The 21,095-nt window shown below is 43.4% G+C and overlaps 1 protein-coding gene across 1 annotated transcript in view; it reads left to right on the forward strand.

The window, feature by feature from the left end:
* LOC124621875 (myogenesis-regulating glycosidase) overlaps nt 1–21,095 on the forward strand; it is a 247,832-nt gene that overhangs the window by 110,829 nt on the left and 115,908 nt on the right. Inside the window, exon 2 of the mRNA XM_047147340.1 lies at nt 11,119–11,252. Coding sequence (XP_047003296.1) covers nt 11,119–11,252 — 134 coding nt within the window. The remainder of the gene's footprint in view (nt 1–11,118; nt 11,253–21,095) is intronic.

Consider the following 21,095-nt stretch of genomic DNA (forward strand, 5'->3'; position numbering starts at 1 on the left):
CATACGGAGCTCTAACGAAAGTCGGTCTCCCTGCGTGAAAGGAATAGGAAAGTGAGGAACGACAGTGGTACCAGAAGTGCCCTCCGCTACACACCGTAAACTGGCTTGCGGTGTACAAATGTAGACGTAAATGTTTTATGACTCGATCGTAAGCCAGACAAAATTTTTCTTAGTTCGAACTTTGTCGGGGAAACTTACACTCGGATAAACGAGAAACTTTATTCAGTTAGGAAGCAGACGAGAGGTAACTGTTGTTTGCGCACCGTACGCCATATTCGCGGAACTGTTATGAGCTCCTTCACTGACCTTGATGCGTGCATGCGGTGTCCTGCAGGGCTTTGCGGAGTCAAGGCAGTTCCAGAAGCTGTGGACGTTGCCGATAACTCTTGCTTAGGTAAACTGTCTGTAGTGTGCATCTCAGCACCTTGTGTAAAGAAACTAGTATCATTTCTGAGCCGCGTTAGTTCTGTGCTCTTTCTTTAACATTAAACAACGCAAAAATACAAAGAGATTTGAATTACACATCGGGTAGCTTCCCCTGCGTACAAATCAACTGGTGTTTCTAACTGCAGAACTGAACTTCAAAGTAATATAAGTTCTTGCACGCAAACTCGTATGGACGTAGTAGGCAGAGGACAGCGGGAAAGGTACAACATTCCAGATTCAATAAATCAAATGAGAATATCTACTAGGTACTAACATTACCTACAGTCTTGCTAACAACTTTCGCACCACAAAGTGAAGGTTTGAATGTATATGATACACACAGAGTACTAAGTGGAAGACGTTTAGTTACTGCGTCGGAGTGATCTCTCATTTTCCCACTGTTTCCCTTTTTTTCGACGTCCGTACGTCTTGAGCATTTGCCTATCCACTAGTTAATGTGGTTAAATTTCTGTGGCGCTTTTGGTTCTTTGCTCTCCGTTCAGCCTAAATAATAGATGTTTGAGTCTATTTACGTAATTGCTCGCAAAATACTTGTATGCACAGTTACAGATGGAAACATCGCAATCCGGGTAAGTAGAATATCTGTCGAGTAAAACGAAAATACTAAAATAATAATAATAATAACAAACCAGAAAATACTGAATTTACGATTAACTGAACTTAGCATTAAACCCGTCCAATCCGCAACAACCGCAAACTCGTAGGAACTAATTACCTCACCAAAATGACAAACGTGTAAATTCAAACTTGCCACAATGCTTCAGCCCGCCGGACCCTAACGTCACAGTGATGTGATGTTACTCCTCACAGCCGGAAGTGACGTCACTTCCTGTACTACATATGCAGAACGTGAAACTCCCAAAGGTTGGGATAATACTTCAAGCTCCAATGTTCATACGACGAAACGCTTCATTTAGTAAATGCGGTTTACCCGCAGCTTTAACATTTACATTCATGTGAGCAGAACCCTGTTAATAGTAAAGCAAGTCGTCCGACACTGGTATTTACGTAATAGTTTATAAAGCTTCACATGGTAACATTGTTTGCGTCGTTTTGTTATTGTGATATTCAGTCCGAAGACTGGTTTGCTGCAGCTCTCCTTGCTACTCTTCCCTGTGCAAGCTTCATCATCTCCGAATTATTACTGCAACCTACATCCTTTTGTATCGGCTTACTGTATTCATCTCTTGGTCTCCCTCTAAGATTTTGACCCTCTACCTCATTTCCTTCCAATACTAAACTGGTGATCCGTTGGTGTCTCAGAAATTGGCCTATGAACCGATCCCTTCATTTAGTCAAGTTGTGTCTCAAATTCCTTGTCTCTCCGATACTATTCAGTACCTCCTCATTAGTTACTCGATCTACCCAGCCAGTCTTCAGTATTCTTCTGGAACACCACATTTCAGAAGTCTCTATTCTCTTCTTCTCTAAACTGTTCATCGCTCATACTTATCTTCCAAATATCGCTACACTCGAGACAATTACCTTCAAAAAAGACTTCCGAACACTTAAATCTATATTCGAAGTTAAATTTGTCTCCATTAGAAACTCTTTTCTGTCCATTGCCTGTCTACGTTTTATATCCTTTCTAATTCGGCTATCATCAGTGATTTTCTTGCCCAAATAGCAAATATCTTCTACTTCTTTTGGTATCTTGTTTCTTAATCCTGTTCCCTAAGATCATCTGATTTAATTCGGCTACATTCCATTATCGTTGTTTTGTTTTTCTGATGTTCATCTTATACCCTGTTTTCAAGACGCTGTCCACTTTCTCCCAGAACTTTAATTCCTACTCCAAATTTTTCATTGGTTTCCTTTACTGCACGCTCACTGTACACATTGAGTAACATTGCGGATAGCCTACACCCCTGTCTCACTTCTTTCTCAACCAGAACTTCCCTTTCATGCCCCTCGATTCTTACTACTACCGTCTGGTTTCTGTACAAGTTGTAAGTTGCCTTTCCGTTCCTGTAGTTACCCTTGGTAATCTGAGACTTTCAAAGCGAGTATTCCAGTCAACATTGTCAAAAGATTTCTCAAGTCTACAAATGCTATAAACGTAGGTTTTCCTCTCCTTAACCTATCTTCCAACAGAAGTATAGGTTCAGTATTGCCCCGCATACTCCTGTATTTCTCCGGAATCCGAACTGATCTTCCCCGGAGTCGATATCTACAAGTTTTTCCATTCTTCTCTAAGCACTTAATGTCAATGCTTAGCAACAGTGAGTTATTAAACTGATATTTCGGTAATATAGACACATGTCAACACCTGCTTGCTTTGAAATTGGAATTATTACATTATTCTTGAAGTCCGAGTTATCTCACACGCCTCAAACATCTTGCACACGAAGTGGGATAATTTTGCTCAAAATGGTTCAAATGGCTCTAAACACTATGAGACTTAACATCTGAGGTCATCAGTCCCCTAGACTTAGAACTATTTAAACCTAACTAACCTAAGCACATCACACACATCCATGCCCGAGGCAGGATTCGAACCTGCGACCGCAGCAGCAGTGCGGTTCCGGACTGAAGCGCCTAGAATCGCTTGGCACAGCGACCGGCCGATAATTTTGCCATGGCTGACTCTCCCAAGACTATTAGTGGTTACGACGGAAAGTCGTCTACTCCAGGAACCTTGTTTGGGCCTAGGTCTTTCAGTGCTTCGTCAAATTGTTCTCGCAGAATCATACTTCCCATCTCATCTTCATCTACTGCACTCACCTTTCTGTAATGTTGCCTTCAGTTTCATCTCCTATGAATAGACCTCCTTACTTCTTCCAAATTTGCACTTTTCCTTCTTTGCTTATTTCTCGTTTCCCATCTAAGCTCTTCACATTCACACGGCTGCTTCTCTTTTTTTTCAATTTTTTAATTTTACTGTAGGCGGTATTTATCTTTCCCCTAGTGAAATATGCTTCTAAGTCTTTGCATTTGCCCACTACCCTTTCCTATTTAGCCATTTTTCGCTTTCTGCCATTCTCACGTTTTAGACGGTTGTATTCCCTTTCACTTGTTTCATTTGCTGCACTTTCATATTTTCTCCTTCTATCAATTAACTTCAATATCTCCTCTGACATCCAAGGATTTCTGCTAGGCGTTGTCTTTGTACTTGTTTCATCCTCAGCTGCCTTCACTATTTCGTCTCTCAAAGCTACCCATCCTCCTCAGCTGCCTTCACTATTTCGTCTCTCAGAGCTACCCAGCCTGCTTCTAGTGTGTTGCTTTCCGCTGTTCTAGTCAATTGTTGCCTAACGCTCCCTCTGAAACTCTCAACAATTTCCTACCTTTTTGAAATTTATTCAGTTTTAATCTAGAGTTGATAACCAATAAATTGTGATCAGAATCCACATTGGCTCATGGAAATGTCTTACAATTTAAAATCTGGTTCCAAAATCTCTGTCTTATCATTATACAATCAATCTGAAACCTTTCTGTGTCTCAAGCTCTCTTCCACGTATACCTCCTTTCATGATCCTTAAACCAAGTGTTATCGATAGTTAAATTATGCTTTGTGCAAAATCCTAACAGGCGGCTTCCTCTTCATTCCTTTCCCCCAGTCCACATTCACCTAATTTTTTCTTTCTCTTCATTTTCCTACTATCGAGTTCCAGTCCCTAATCACAATTAAAATTTTCGTCTCCCTTCAGTACCTTAATTAACAACGAATAAAAGCACTCGCCACATGCCATATCAGACAATACTTGCACAGAATTTCCATCCTCCCCTTGTTCACCTTCTTGTTGCCTTCCTCTGCGAACCGATCTTTTCACTAAGTATGTACACTGCTGACCATTAAAATTGCTACGACAAGAGGAAATGCAGATGACAAACGGGTATTCATTGGACAAATATGTTGTACTAGAACTGACATATGATTACATTTTCACGCAATTTGGGTGCATAGATCCTGAGAAATCAGTACCCAGAACAACCACCTCTGGCCGTAATATCGGCCCTGATACGCCTGGGCATTGAGTCAAACAGAGCTTGGATGGGGTGTACAGGTATAGCTGCCCATGCAGCTTCAACACGATACCACAGTTCATCAAGAGTAGTGACTGGCGTATTGTGACGAGCCAGTTGTTCGGCCACCATTGACCAGACGTTTTCAACTAGTGAGAGATCTGGATAATGTGCTGGCCAGGGCAGCAGTCGAACATTTTTTGTATACAGAAAGGCCCTTACAGCATCTGCAACATGCGGTCGTGCATTATCCTGCTGAAATGTAGGGTTTCGCAGGGATCGAACGAAAGGTAGAGCCACGGGTTGTAATAAATCTGAAATGTAACGTCCACTGTTCAAAGTGCCGTCAATGCGAATAAGAGGTGACCGAGACGTGTAACCAATGGCACCCCATACCATCACGCCGGGTGATACACCAGTATGCCGATGACGAATACACACTTACAATGTGCGTTCACCGCGATGTCGCCAAACACGGATGTGACCATCATGATACTGTAAACAGAACCTGGATTCATCCGAAAAAATGACGTTTTGCCATTCGTGCACCCAGGTTCGTCGTTGAGTACACCATCGCAGGCACTCCTGTCTGTGATGCAGCGTCAAGGGTAAACGCAGCCATGGCCTCCAAGCTGATAGTCCATGCTGCTGCAAGCGTCGTCGAACTGTTCGTGCAGATGGTTGTTGTCTTGCAAACGTCCCCATCTCTTGACTCAGGGATCGAGACGTGGTTGCACGATCCGTTATAGCCATGCGGATAAGATGCCTGTCATCTCGACTGCTAGTGATACGAGGCCGTTGGGATCCAGCACTGCGTTCCGTAATCGCAGCAGTGGTTAATGTAAACGTTCCATCAAACTCCTCTGCCTCTTGATTCATTCATCAATGTTATGTGAGTTTTGTGGCAATAACGGTGGCACTATAAGGGGTAGTCAAATGTAAAAGGGACAGATGGAAAAATTTGAGTAAACTGTTTATTATTTCAAAAGTAATTGCAATAATTCTTAATGCATTTATCCCACTGTGAGACAAGACAGTCTACTGTTTGACGGAAAAATGTTTGCGGTTGTCTACAGAGCAGGGAATGTACCGACGCGTGCACGTCTTCGAAGCAGATCGACGGCCACGAATGTTTAGTGTTGATACAAGGCCTGGTAGGGTATGTTAGGAGCGTGAATAGCGTCAGATGTTGAGCGATTATTGTGAAGGACACGGAGATGTCACGCACTCGCTTGAGATACCGTTATCAGTACCTGGCAAAGTTTGAAAGGGGCCTATTGTGAGCCTCTGTTTGACGGGCTAGTCGAATCGTGCAGTATTCAGTTTCGCGCGGCATTCAGGTGTGGCAGTGACACGATGTTGGACCGCGTGGGAACGTTAAGGCAAGCACGCTTGTCGTCAAGCATCTGGTGACGACATCTGATCACTAGAAAGAAGGATCACTACACTGTGCGCCAAGCACATCGTAACCCTTCCACACCTGCGCCTGCCATCCGAGAACAAGTAATGAAATCTCTTCGACACTTTGTGTCATGGCGCACCCTTGGTCGGAGCCTGCCAGCAACGGGACTAGAGAATCTCCGTCGTATGCGTAGATTGTCGTGGACACCACAACATAAACGGCAGTGTTTAGATTGGTACCGTTGTCCGCAGCTCGTGGTCGTGCGGTAGCGTTCTCGCTTCCCGCGCCCAGGTTCCTGGGTTCGATTCCCGGCGGGGTCAGGGATTTTCTCTGCCTCGTGATGACTGGTTGTTGTGTGATGTCCTTAGGTTAGTTAGGTATAAGTAGTTCTAAGCTCTAGGGGACTGATGACCATAGATGTTAAGTCCCATAGTGCTCAGAGCCATTTGAACCATTTTTCGTAACGTGACGGGGAGACGTGGACTGTTGATGAGTGGCTTCGCATTGTCTTCAACGACGAATTTCGCTTCTACACTACGTCCGATGACCATCATTGGAAGTCTGGCGGTAACCTCGAATGTTTTGGAGAGACAAAGCGGTGTTACTGTGTGTGAGAAGCCGTCAGGAATGACTTGAGTTGACGGCTGGTGGTGATTAGGACCGTTGATAATTTTAAAAATATCGGGAATCCGATATATCGTTAACTTCAAATAAATATCGATGTATTCTCTCGATACATCGAAAAAATTTCGACACATCGGTATGCTGACGCAAAAAATATCGACGTACCGGCCTAGAAAAATATCGGCTGCACATTGTAATCATACTGCCGGTTGTAAAGCTGTATATTAAGGTATTCATTTATTATTAGATAGTCTGGTGATTAGGACCGTTGATAATTTTAAAAACATCGGGAACCGATATATCGTTAACTTGAAATAAATATCGACATTTTCTCTCGATACATCGAAAAAATTTCGACACATCGGTATGCTGACGCAAAAAATATCGACGTACCGGCCTAGAAAAATATCAGCTGCACATTGTAATCATACTGCCGGTTGTAAAGCTGTATATTTAGCTATTGATTTATTATTAGATAGTCTGTCCATCGACAAGCTAGCAGCCAGCCTATCCCCCTTAGAGCAAGAATTGAGAGGAAAACGATACACGTTCCCGCTTGGCTTGGTTCAAATGGCTCTGAGCACTATGGGACTTAACTGCTGAGGTCATCAGTCCCCTAGAACTTAGAACTACTTAAATCTAACTAACCTAAGGACATCACACACATCCATGCCCAAGGCAGGATTCGAACCTGCGACCGTAGCGGTCGCGCGGTTCCAGACTGTAGCGCCTAGAACCGCTCGGCCACTCCGGTCGGCCCCGCTTGACGATAACCGCTTTACCAACATTGGTAACTGCATGCATGTGACACAATGAAAGGTATCCGATGGGTCCGTCGTTCGGTTTCGTCACATTTCAGATTTGTCCAGAACACTCTCTGTTGACTTCCCAGGTTTTTCATTTTTGCCAGCGCCAGTGACTTAGCAGGTGCAGTGTCATAATTGCGTGATGAAGCTCAACGTTTTCAGTTTCTGAAGGTAGCGCTGAGCGCCGGTTACGTCAGCATTTCCTGTCGCACTTTTCCGTCCACCGCAAATACCAATCTTGTCGTTTAGATTTTTGTTCATTATTTGCAGCAATTGTTTTCGAAGAATGTCGATGTCAAGAAATAGCACACTAGTTGACTTAAAAATTGGTTTTTAACGTAACTGGCAACTGTTGTGGTACTTCTTTACATCGGAAATCTTGTTATTCCATTCATACCGCACCCCCCTCCACCCCACCCCAGTGCAAGCGACTTTTTTTTCTTTTTTTTGCCACTTATAATTGCTTCACATAGTCAAAGAGGACTGGATGTGATGAAAGCTAGTAAGATTCCATCACACAATGAAAATATGTTCTACTACAATTTCGAAAGAACAACTTCAAATATTTACCGAAAACTCTGAAAAAAATAATGAAAATATCAGCACTCGATGTTGCCATTTTGATGTCGATATATCGGGGAGGATTATGTAGCCGGTATATAACGATATGTTTTGGAAAACTGTCGATACATCGATATTTTCATACATATCGAGTAGTGGTTGGAGAGCAGTGACGGCACAACGGTACGTGACGGACTTCCTGCAGCTTACGCTGGGGAAGTGCGGTACAGGTTAAGAGAAACTGAATACCTGTAGAATACACGCCATGGTTTAAAATCCCTGTGGTGTGAGTATCACAGTAGATACTAACGAATCCAGAAATTCAATGCTAGGATCGTAACCGGGTCGGTACATACGTAACACAGTTTACAGTTAAGTTTTGATAGAAAGGATATAATGCTAGCTTAATATTTGAACGAAATAATTGTCCCATTTAGCTTTTGCACAGGATCGTTCGGAACTGAAACAGAATCGAAACAACAAAGACTACCACACAAATTACTGCTCTTTTACGAAAACAACACACGCTATACATAAGTAATTATAGCAGTGCAGCATTAGTGAATTTAGGCAGCGATTGCACATGAGACCACTACTCGGTACACGTGAGGACTAGTTTAGTCGGCGCAGAATTGAACAGCCAGGTGGTTTTCCCACATTACTTCACCAAAGTAGATGAAGTCAATATTACAGCATTCGAATTAAAAACAACTGCCAGCATCAGTAACTTAGAAGTAGATATCCTCGATGTAGCGAACCAGGTTAAAGCACTTAATAAGGGCAAGTCTTCTGGTCCAGATATCGTACCAGTTAGGTTCCTTTCAGAGAATGACGATACATTAGTGCCATACTTAACAATCATACACGCCCATTCGCTCGGCGAAAGGTCCGTACCAGAAGACTGGAGAGTTGCACAGTTCACAGCAGCACTCTAAAAAGGAAGTAGGAGTAATCCCCTGAATTACACACCCATATCACTGATGTCGATTTGCAGTAGGATTCTGGAACGTGTACTGTATTCGAACATTACGAATTACTTCGAAGATATGGTCTATAGACACATAGTCAGCGTGGATTAAGAAAATATCGTTCTTGTGAAACACAACTGGTGAAGTAATGAGTGTTATCGAAAGGGGATCTCAAACTGATATCCTATTTCTAGGTTTCCGGGAGGCTTTTGACGCCGTTCCTCACAATAGACTTCCAATCAAACTATGTGATGGAGTATCGCTCCAGCGGTAAGACTGGATTCGTGATTTCCTGTCAGAAAGGTCATAGTACTTAGTAATAGACGGGAAATCGTCGAGTAAAACCGAAGTGATATCCGGCGTTCTCCAAGGAAGTGTTTTTACGCCCTCTGCTATTCGTAATCCATGTAAACGATTTAGAAGCCAATATGAGCAGCCCTCTTAGATTGTTTTCAGATAATGTTGTCATTTACCGTCAAATAAAGTCATCTGAAGATCAAAACCAACTGCAAAATGCCGTAATGCGATATCTGTATGGCGCCAAAAGCGGCTGTAGTCCCGCAATAATGAAAACTATGACGCCATCCATATGAGTAGGAAAACAATCAGCTTAATTTCGGATACACGATAAATCACAGAAATTTAAAGGCTGGCGGTTCAATTTAATACCTAGGAATTACAATTACGAACAACTTCAATTAAAACGACCACATAGATAACTTTGTAAGGCAATCCAAAGAGTACGTTTTACTGGCAGAAACTTAAAAGACGCAACAGGTCTACTAAAGAGAGTGCCTACACTACGCTTGCCCGTCTTCTGCTAGAGTATTGTGCGCTTTGACATTCTTAGCAGATTGGACTGATGCAGGACATCGAATAAGTTCAAAGTAGGACAGCTCGTTTTGTATTATCACGAAATTTGGGAGACTGTGTTAGGGACACGATAATCGAGTTGGGGTGGCAATTGTTAAAACAAAAGTGTTTTGCGTTGCAGCGAGATCCTTTCACGAAATTTCAGTCAGCATTTTTCTGCTCTGAATGTGAAAAGATTTTATTATCGCCAACCTTCATAGGGAGAATAATCACCATAATAAAATAAATCATAGATACTACGAAAAGATAGTTTAAGTGCCGATTTCTCCCACTCGCTCTTAGAGGCTGGAACGGAAGAGAAATTGTCCGGAATTGGTTCGAAAAACCCTATGCCACGCATTTAAGCATGAATTGCAGGATAATGATGTTCACTGAAGTGCTGAAGAAACTGGTATAGGCATGCGTATTCAAATATAGAGATATGTAGACAAGCAGAATACGACGCTGCGCTCGGCAACGCCTATATAAGACAAAAATTGTCTTGTGCAGTTGTTAGATCGGTTGCTGCTGCTACAATGGCAGATTATCGAGATTTAAGTGAGATTGAACGTGGTGTTATAGTCAGCGCAGGAGCGATGGGACACAGAGTCTGCGAGGTAGCGATGAAATGGCGATTTTCCCGTACGACCATTTCGCCAATGTACCGTGAATATCAGGAATCCTGTAAAACATCAAATCTCCGCCATCACTGCGGTCGGAAAAAGATCCTACAAGCACGGAACCAACGGCCAATGAAGAAGACGTGACAGAATTGAAGCCAAGGACCCTGCATGTCAGCAGGGGACTGTTCAAGCTGTGGAGGCTCTGTAATGGTGTGGGGCGTGTGCTGTTTGAGTCATGTAAGACCCTTGATACGTATATATACGACTCTGACAGGTGACACGTACATAAGCATCGTATCCATACATGTCCACTGTGCATTCCGACGGACTTGGGCAATTCCAGCAGGACAATGCGACACCCCACACGTCCAGAATTGCTAAAGAGTGGCTCCAGGAAGACCCTTCTCAGTTTAAACACTTCCGCTGGCCACCAAACTCCCCGGAGATGAACATTATTAGGCTTATCTGGGATGTGTTGCAACGTGCTGTTTAGAAGAGATCTCCACCCCCTCGTTCTCTTAAGGATTTATGGAGAGCCATGCAGGATTCATGGTGTCAGTTCCCTCCAGCACTACTTCAGACATTAGTCGAGTGCTTGCCACGTCGTGTTGCGGCACTTCTGCATGCTCGCAGGGACCCTACACTATATTAGGCAGATGTACGAGTTTCTTTGCCTCTTCAGTATGGATGTAGATGGGCTAGAATCCCAAAAAAGTACCATCAAAAATAAGTTACTTACCGTCTATCTCCTGCGTACCACTGAGCAACTGCTGCCTGAGGAAAATTCTGCGTACTGTCGTGTTTGCCATGTGTTTCGCTAGTGATACTGTCCTGCAATTGGTTTGACGCCGTGTCGTGGTATGTTGCAGCTGACACCCACCACGTCGCATGACGGCGACCTGAGCGACAGCTCCTTCACGGACGGCGACCTGACGCCCGGCAATGGCGGCACAGCGACGGGTACCGGCACTGAGGACTCAGACACCGACACCGACTCCGCCAAGTAGGTACCGCAGCCAGGCCTGCAGGCTGGTGCCGGCGGCACGACTGTTGTTCCCTCACTGCCACAACAAATGATGAATCTAGGCTGCACAAATGCCACTTGCTATCTAGAAATTCTGAAGGGGAGGGAAGAGAGAGTGAGAGAGAGAGAGAAGTAGCAGTAGTTCGAATCTGGTGATAAATGTTTTCATCGCTCTTGTTTTACCAGCAAAGGAGGTGGGGAAACTGTTGACACAACACAAAATTAATGAAAAAACAGTCGAGATCGCCTTGGTTATTTTATTTAAAATGACCGGTTTCGGCCTAGTCTTAGACCACCTTGAGAACAGCACTGTGAGAGATAGGATAATTGCTAGTTACATTAAGAAATCAGTGACCTAAAATTAAGTAATTTATGCTTATTAAAACTGAAGAGTCATTACCCATCAGCTGAAGTTGAAGATGTCCAGGAGAGTCAGTAGACCTCAGTCGCTGAAACTACTGCTGTTGGCCGGGCTGCATTGCGTAGATCTGGTGAGGGCGTGTTTGTGCTCTACGAGGTGCGACAATAAAGTAATGAGACTGATGTGAAAAAAGTGTTGCTTACCGTTTTAGTCAATTTTAGTGTTGTCTCCTTCAAAGTAGTTCCGTTCTGATTGCACACACTTTTTCCAGCGCTTCTGCCATTGATGGTAACATTTCTGGAGCTCATCTTCTGTAATATCCTCCAAGACCCTCGTCATAGCTTTTTGGACATCTTGTGTTGTTTGCAAATGGTGTCCCTTGACAATCAAATTGCAGGTCTGTGATTGTTGCAGCTGTTGTACGGGCAGTGTGGGGCCTTGCATTGGCATGTTGCAAAAGGATACCTGCTGACAGCAATCCACGTCGCCTTGATTTGATTGCACGCCGCAGATGATTTTTTACGAGATCTGTGTATGATGCACTGGTGACAGTGGTCCTTCTAGGCATGTAATGCTCCGAAATGACGCCTTTTTCGTCCCAAAAGAGTGTCAGCATAACCTTCCCTGCTGATGGTTCTGTTCGAAACTTCTTTGGTTTTGGTGATGAGGAATGGCACCATTCCTTGCTCGCTCTCTTCGTTTCCGGTTGGTGGAAGTGAACCCAGGTTTCGTTCAAAATGGTTCAAATGGCTCTGAGCACTATGGGACTTAACATCTGAGGTCATCAGTCCCCTACAACTTAGAACTACTTAAACCTAACTAACCTAAGGACATCACACTCATCCATGCCCGAGGCAGGATTCGAACCTGCGACCGTATCGGTAACGCTCTTCCAGACTGAAGCTCCTAGAACCGCTCGGCCACACTGGCCGGCCCAGGTTTCGTCCCCAGTAACTATTCTTGCAAGGAAGCCATCACCTTCTCGTTCAAAGCGCCGAAGAAGTTCTTCACGAGCATCAACACGTCGTTCTCTCATTTCAGGAATCAGCTGCCGTGGCACCCATCTTGCAGACACTTCGAGAAACTGGAGCACATCATGCACAATGTGGTGTGCTGACCCATGACTAATCTGTAAACATGCTGCAGTGTCATTCAGTGTCACTCGTCGGTTGTCCTTCACTATGGCTTCAACTGCTGCAATGTTCTGTGGGGTCACAACTCGTTGTGCCTGATCTGGATGAGGAGCACCTTCCACTGAAGTCAAGCATTTGCGAACTTCCTACACCATTCGTAGACTTGCTGCTGAGACAAACATGCATCACTATACTGAACCTTCATTCGTCGATGCATTTCAATAGGTATCGCACCTTCACTACGAAAAAACCGAACAACAGAACGCTGTTCTTCCCTGGTGCAACTCGCAAGTGGGACGGCTATCTTTATACTGATACTGCGACGGTATGTGTGCATCTGCACTATGCTGCCACCTACTGGCCATCCTGCACGCTGTTTGTAGCACGCTTACCAACTTACAGATTAACGGCGCGATATTTCGATTTGTTGTTACAAATTTAAGGTTTTCATTAGACTCACCCTCATAGTTCCCTTCTGATTGCATACACTTTTTCCAGTGCTTCTGCCATTGATGGTATCATTTCTGGAACTCATCTTCTGTAATATCCTCCAAGGCCCTCGTCATAGCTTTTCGTACATCTTGTGTTGTTTGAAAATGGTGTTCCTTGACCGTCGTTTTGACTTTTGGAAATAGAAAAAAGCCACACGGAGCGATATCTGGTGAATAAGGTGGCTGTGGTAGTACTGAAATTTGTTTTTAGGTTAAAAATTGCTGTACTGACAGAGCAGTATGGAATGGCGCATTATGGTGATGCCTAATCCAATTATCAGCAATGTTGGCACGGACACGATGAACTCTTTGACGAAGCCTTTCTAAAATTTCTTTGTAGTAATATTGGTTAACTGTTTGTCCAGGAGACACCCACTCTTTATGCACAATTCTCTTGGAATCAAAGAAGCACACAAACATGCATTTCACTTTTGACTTTCACATGCGAGTTTTTTTTGGTCTGGGTGATCCCTTTGAGCACCATTGCCAACTTTGGCGTTTTGTCTCTGGATCGTACTGAAAAAACCAACTTTCATCACCAGTGATAACACGGCTCAACAATTCTGGATTGATTTCCGTTTGCTCTAACAGATCGGCTGCCACATTTTCCCGTGTTTCTCGATGTTGTGGTTTAAGATTTTTGGGGACCATTTTTGCACAAATCTTTCTCATACCAAGATCTTCAGTCATTATTACATGAACCGTTTCTTGATTGATGGTCAGTTCTTCTGCAATCATTTTCACAGATAATATTCGATCAGATCGTACGAGTTCATGCACCCTGGCCAAATTGACATCCGTCCGTGAGGTTGATGGTCGTCCACTGCGATTTTCATTTTCAACATTCGTTCTGCCTTCACTAAACATTTTATGCCAACGAAAAACTTGAGCTCTTAACGTAACCTCCTCTCCAAGAGCCTTCTGAAGCTAACCGTAAGTTGTAGTCATGTTTTCACCCAATTTAACGCAAAATGAAATGGCATGGCGTTGCGCAATATTATGCAGTTCCATTTCCGTGACGAGAGACATAAATACGTGTTAACTTATTACAGCACAACTCACGCCTAACCAGTTGCATCGATGTGCCGCTTGGACTAGAAGCAGCTTATAGACCAAGGTCAAAGATGTGCCTATGCAAGCCTGCAGGGTTGCCACATCTTGCAAACAAAATCAGTCTCGTTACTTCATTGTCGCACGTCATATGACGTCAATGTCAGCCAATGAGGAACGATTAACATAAATTACATGTAATTTGGAGATACAGTTTACCTGAAAGTGAATAATTATAAAAAAGTTGTGTCTATAGGTCAGAACAGATTGTTAAAAGTAGTGAGTAACTGTAATAAGATTATTTAAAAATTATTTCTCTTACTTCTTGTGGTATCATCTGGCGGAAATAATTTATTTAACCGGTATAATATATCCATAGACCGGCTATTTAATCAATAGAATGTTTGTACAGAATAAACAAATGCATTTATGTAAAATAATTATCATCTATGATAATTACGCAGTAACTACACTGTGTTCTTGAATAATACGAAATTTAGTAGAACATTCGCGCCCTCTTCTGGTCTGAGTTGGCTATCTACAGACACTCATACACCACCAACATGGAGACATCCTAGTTAAGATGGCCAGCAAGTATCAAAGATATAAAAAAATGGAAATGATCGTATGGCATTGTTGGCCAGGAGGCCCCCGTCGGGGAAGTTCGGCCGCCGTATTGCAAGTCCTTTTTAGTTGACGCCACTTCGGCGACTTGCGGGTCAATGATGATGGAAATGATGATGATGGACACACAACACCCAGTCCCCTGCCGGCAATCGAACCCGGGCCTCCTGCGTGGTAGGCGGAAACGCTATCGCTACGCTACGGAGGCGGACCATCAAAGATGTATATCAAGGACGACGGGTGTTACCGTAACGACAGGTCGATCACAGCTGTCAAAGGTAAACAGGATGGATAACGACTCTTCGATTTTAATAAGTATAAATTATTTTAAGTCACTGACCTCTTTATGTAACTAGCATGTTACCTATCTTCCACAATGCTATTCTGAAGATGGCCTAAGAGTGGGCCGAAACCGGTAATTTTAAATGAAATAACCATCGCGATCCAGCCTGCTTTTTCACTAATTTTGTATAGCTTACAAAATCGCTGTTTCCCAAAAAGTTACGAAAACGTTTTTGGCATGACGTTTCTTACTGCTCAGGGTCCTTCATGTTTAAGGCTACTGCTCGAAGCAGGCATCAAGGACCAGGAATGTGCAAAGTTACTGAGTAGGAACAGCAGGGTGGATACTTTTCAGAAACTATTCGGTGAGTCAGGTTTATTCAGAAAATCTACCACTGGGGTTATAAGTATAGTCCCAGGGAGGCCACCAACAGATTTCGGGGCATGTTGGCAGAGAGAGGGATGGGAATGCACGTCTGAATAGGTCGAGTGCTGGCTGCTAAGAGAGGCCAGTTTCTGTCGTCGGAAACATGAGTCCGTCAGTAACTCCTCACCAAGCCGTCACACTGTCAGCGTTATTGACTATGAGAACGATGCGCTCACCAACAAGGTGTGGGTTGGCAGTGGCATCCAGTAGTCTGCAGCACCGAAAAGGCCTAGGCTCGTCATGATTCTTCAGTAAATGGCTGTCACTCCGTACAGAGAAAAATTGAAAAAAAAAAAGATATTTTATTGGAAGAATAAAGTTTCTCCCATTGAGTCTCTCGGCCTACGATGCACATTACATTCTGTCCGTGCACTAACACCCTGTGTTGAAACCTATAAAGCTTATCAGAGTGGGCTGGAATGTCTGCTCCCTTCGTTTTCATTTCCTTATTCAGTGTGCCTCTCGAATACAATACAAGGTATAATGAGTACAAGTGCAGATATTTTTATTGGTGACTAAGGACGGAATGTTGAAAAACATTTCATCAGCAATTACTTCATTAGAGACTAATAACTACAGCTATTGGGAGTAGTATGTTTTTAAGTTGGTTAGTACTTCCAAGTATATGTGGCAAAAACAAGTCAGTAGTGCCCATTATCTCCGGAGCAGTGGGTCAGGTGTCGAAGCGGGGATGCTTGGATGGAAAACGGTTCGTCAATACTGACAGGCGTAGTCCACTTAGTGGTACTGTTACGAACATGCAGGAAACATCAGATTGTAAAGTTTGTGACGAGTTCATGGGAAGACTGTTCGACGCAGAGAAGAAGCAACCACCACAAAGATGTGTGTTTATGTTAACGTACCACATATAAAAATATATACGTTTATACCCATTACACCCTCATTACACCACGCTAACAATACAGATGAGGCGGCGCTGACCTCTCCTGCTGTTTTACTGGCGATCGGCAGGGGGATTTAGTTTCTTACGTTGGCTAGGCAAGAGTGACACCAATATAGAAACTCTGAAAAAGAAGAAAAAAGTTATTCTCCTGCGACGGTGTTACCGGGAAACAAGTTTTAACATAACGCCCCCATTCTTGCTTTTTAATGAACACGCCCTCTTGGGAATCTTAAAATTATACGGTCTTCTCATCCTGTGGTCTTTTCCTTTACAACACGTCGGTCAATTCTAAACCCTTTCACAGCAATAAAAACAGATTTCTTTTGATTCTATTTATGACTCTCAATGATGCCTGACACAAGAAGTTACCCCATGCTGCCCATAATCCATTCAGTGAGTTATATAATTACGTCCTATTAACGGAACATGCTAAGACATACCTACCCAAAGGCAATGGTAAAAGAAATTCATTGATGACGATTTGAAGTAGTAATAGACGCAACGTTGGAAAAACAGAGGCAGTGACACTGACATTGATCACACAGTGATCAATGTTCTACGTGTACTGGCTGCCTGTGTGACGGTCGCATTTCCGCGTACTTGATGGAGACCAGGTAATCCGGACGGGATGCACGAGTCAGATAGACGAAACACTTTTCAGGAGTACTAAGACAGCCGCTCTCAGGAGGGTTGCAGCCACATTGTGATAAACTGTATTGTAACAACAAATAGAGCGCCTAAAGTGCAACAGGTCACTAGTCAGTTCAGTACTGGACAACAATAGATAGCACACAGTCACACCGCTCACAACCACCTCCTTGTCAAAGGTGGCGGAAACCGTTGTCTCATATGGACATCTTAGAGCAAGTTTCGGAACAAAAGGATTCACATGCGCATAGGAAGACCACCTACGGACGTTTGGGGCATGCTGCCTAGACGGATGAGGCTCAGCATACATTAGTCCACAGTGGCAGCGAGGTAATATTGGGGCGAAAATCACAAAACGTAGTGGACCGCATTCCCAGGTCCGCAGTTATCGGAGTAAAGTACGGGTAGGGTAAAGACATGATTGTTCGCTTCACTCATGAAGTTTCATCGCTCACAATATTTAAAAAAAAAGAATACGTAATCAGCGCTGTTCACATTGTTAAATACGTAAAGTTAGTGTTCGATGCGTGTAGTTACATTTCCACAAATTATGGCTTGGGAAAATAAAAACCTGTACCCAACTACAGCATCACAAACACACACGGAACACATTTGTCTTACTAGGAAACGAAGCAAAGAGAAATAAGCTTTTATTACCAAAACATTACTTAGACAACACAAGCACATATAGCCAACAGCTCGTGACACGACCAAAGACTGTAACAGGGGGAGATGCGACATTTCCAAGGAAATGTCCGAGTCGATATCTCTGAAAAAACAACATACCATTATATATTGCGAGACACCTCACACTTTGCAAGCAAAAATTTAGTATTGCCACATTTAAATTGTCTGTTTATAATAATATAAACAAAATTGTCACGAAAATTCGATTTTGTACGCGTTGCAGACACAGAGCTATCATAATCCTCCTAACCCAAGACTGTATGACAGCCCTCCGCAGCTATAAAGGCCAAAAAGCTGCCACAACACGTACTAAAGTGATGCTGTTCTCTATATCGTATAGATGTGTAAATGAGGGCCGGCCGGTGTGGCCATGCGGTTCTAGGCGCTTCAGCCTGAAACCGCGTGACCGCTACGGTCGCAGGTTCGAATCCTGCCTCGGATATGGATGTGTGTGATGTCCTTAGGTTAGTTGGTTTAAGTAGTTCTAAGTTCTAGGGGACTGACGACCACAGATGTTAAGTCCCATAATGCTCAGAGCCATTTGAACCATTTGTAAATGAGGAAGTCGTCGTATTATAAAAAAATTGGTGTATCACAACCGGAAATGACGATAGAGATTCTACCAGCTGAAATATGTGCTTAATATCAGGCCCCCAGCCACATGCACCATGTCAGGACTTCTAGTAAGCAAAGCTTAACGAAATAGCTGTAAATATTATAAGATTTTAACATTGTAGTGTGGTAACACGACAGTGCCGGTTCGCAGAGACTAAGATAACCGACGTCGTAATACTCGAAAAATAATGTGATTACTGCAGCGACTAGCGGTACAGAATTACCAAGAGTAGCCGAAGTGACGCAATTATATTCCACAACAGAATAGTTGAAAGGTCATAAAGTTCGTACAGCCTTGTACAGGCAACAAACACACAATCAATTCTGTAGTGGTCTCCAGCCAGGTCATACCAAGTTCATTCACGTGTCTGGTCACTTTATAAAACTTATAACGTGGTTACCAGTAACGTTGCCCACTACTGGCCTTGTGATTTAAGACATTAACACTACTGGCCATTAAAATTGCTACACCACGAAGATGACGTGCTACAGACGCGAAATTTAGCCGACAGGAAGAAGATGCTGTGATATGCAAATGATTAGTTTTTCAGAGCATTCACACAATGTTGGCGCCTGTGGCGACACCTACATCGTGCTGACATGAGGAAAGTTTCCGACCGATTTCTCATACACGAACAGCAGTTGACCGGCGTTGCCTGGTGAAACGTTGTGTGATGCCTCGTGTAAGGAGGAGAAATGCGTACCATCACGTTTCCGACTTTGATAAAGGTCGGATTGTAGCCTATCGCGATTGCGGTTTATTCGTCAGCGCCATACTGGCGTATCACCCGGCGTGATGATGAGGGGTGCCATTGGTTACACGTCTCAGTCACCTCTTGTTCGCAGTGACGACACTTTGAACAGTGGACGTTACATTTCAGATGTTTTACGACCCGTGGCTCTACCCTTCATTCGATACCTGCGATACCCTACATTTCAGCAGGATAATGCACGACCGCATGTTGCAGGTCCTGTATGGGCCTCTCTGGATACAGAAAATGTTCAACTTCTGCCTTGGCCAGCACATTCTTCAGATCTCTCACCAATTGAAAACGTCTGGTCAATGGTGGCCGAGCAACTGGCTCGTCACAATACGCCAGTCACTACTCTTGATGAACTGTGGTATCGTGTTGAAGCTGCAAGGGCAGCTGTACCTGTACACGCCATCCAAGCTTTGTTTGACTCAATGCCCAGGCGTATCAAGGCCGTTATTACGGCCAGAGGTGGTTGTTCTGGGTACTGACTTCTCAGGATCTATGCTCCAAATTGCGTGAAAATGTAATCACATGTAAGTTCTAGTATAATATATTTGTCCAATGAATACCCCTTTATCATCTGCATTTCTTCTTGGTGTAGCAATTTTAATGGCCAGTAGTGTAATATATACAATTGGAGGTCACCCGTATGAAGCAGCCAACCCTAACTGTCTTGTAGTATGACATAACTCTACTTGTCGCTGTATATGAGAGATGTCACTTCCAAGCGAACGTCACCTTCCACCTAGGAAAAACTTTATAGAATTACCGATACAGGTTGGTTCCGTTAATGTAGATTTGTAGTGAAGTTTCGTGAGGTAGAAATCGTGAGCTGTGTATAAACTAATGGTGCCGTGGCATATTCTGCAAAAAATGACAGCGAATAATAACGTAACTGGATAATTTAATAGTAAATTTCGCGATTTGTGTGACTGAGCAGCAAATAGCGATGGACAGGTAGTACCACCAACGGTACTATTGAGAAAAACGTTTCCTCTGTTTTAATACAGCCCTTCTGTCTGAGACAGAGTTGCTTATTATAGCCGTATGCAGACAGAATATAAAAGTTAATGGTCTACCTGCACGCGAGAAGATAAACTGCAGAGGGGTTCCGAGTCAAAAAAGTGGTTCAAATGGCTCTAAGCACTATGGGACTTAACTTCGGAGGTCATCAGTCCCCTAGAACTTAGAACTACTTAAACTTAACTAACCTAAGGACCTCATACACACCCAGGCCCGAGGCAGGATTCGAACCTGCGACCGTAGCGGTCGCGTGGTTCCAGACTGTAGCGCCTAGGACCGCTCGGCCACCCCGGCTGGCGGTTCCGAGTCAGTCCTAGCAGAAGTGATGTAGTCACAGTGCACAAGTATAGGAGACAAATTATCGGATTGGTTGTTCGAATACAATGGGTGGAACCTGCTAAATTGAATTATATTAAATTGTCATCTGCTGTCCAATTCTCATGTGCTGTAAACGATTTGACTGCAGCAGGAAGGTGGAGCTGCAGGGATGTTAGTGATCAACCACAAGGCGATACTGCTGACACAAAGCTCTCAAACAATGTCATTCTACATATAACAAATCGCAAAGTTCGCGTATGTAACACTTTAGCAAGCCTACCAGCTGAAATAACAATAGTAGCACATATGCCGGTGGCGATGTAAATAGTGCTTGCTGACGCGCATTTCCAAACAAGGACTCTGACACATAGTCTGAGCGATGCTGTATATGCTTCAGACACTTAGTAAAGCACTTTTTAATATATATATATATATATATATATATATATATATATATATATATATATGGGCAGGGTTACAAATTGCGTGTGTGAACTTGCTTAA

This window comes from Schistocerca americana, chromosome 7, assembly GCF_021461395.2.
Source record: "Schistocerca americana isolate TAMUIC-IGC-003095 chromosome 7, iqSchAmer2.1, whole genome shotgun sequence".
NCBI lineage: Eukaryota > Metazoa > Arthropoda > Insecta > Orthoptera > Acrididae > Schistocerca > Schistocerca americana.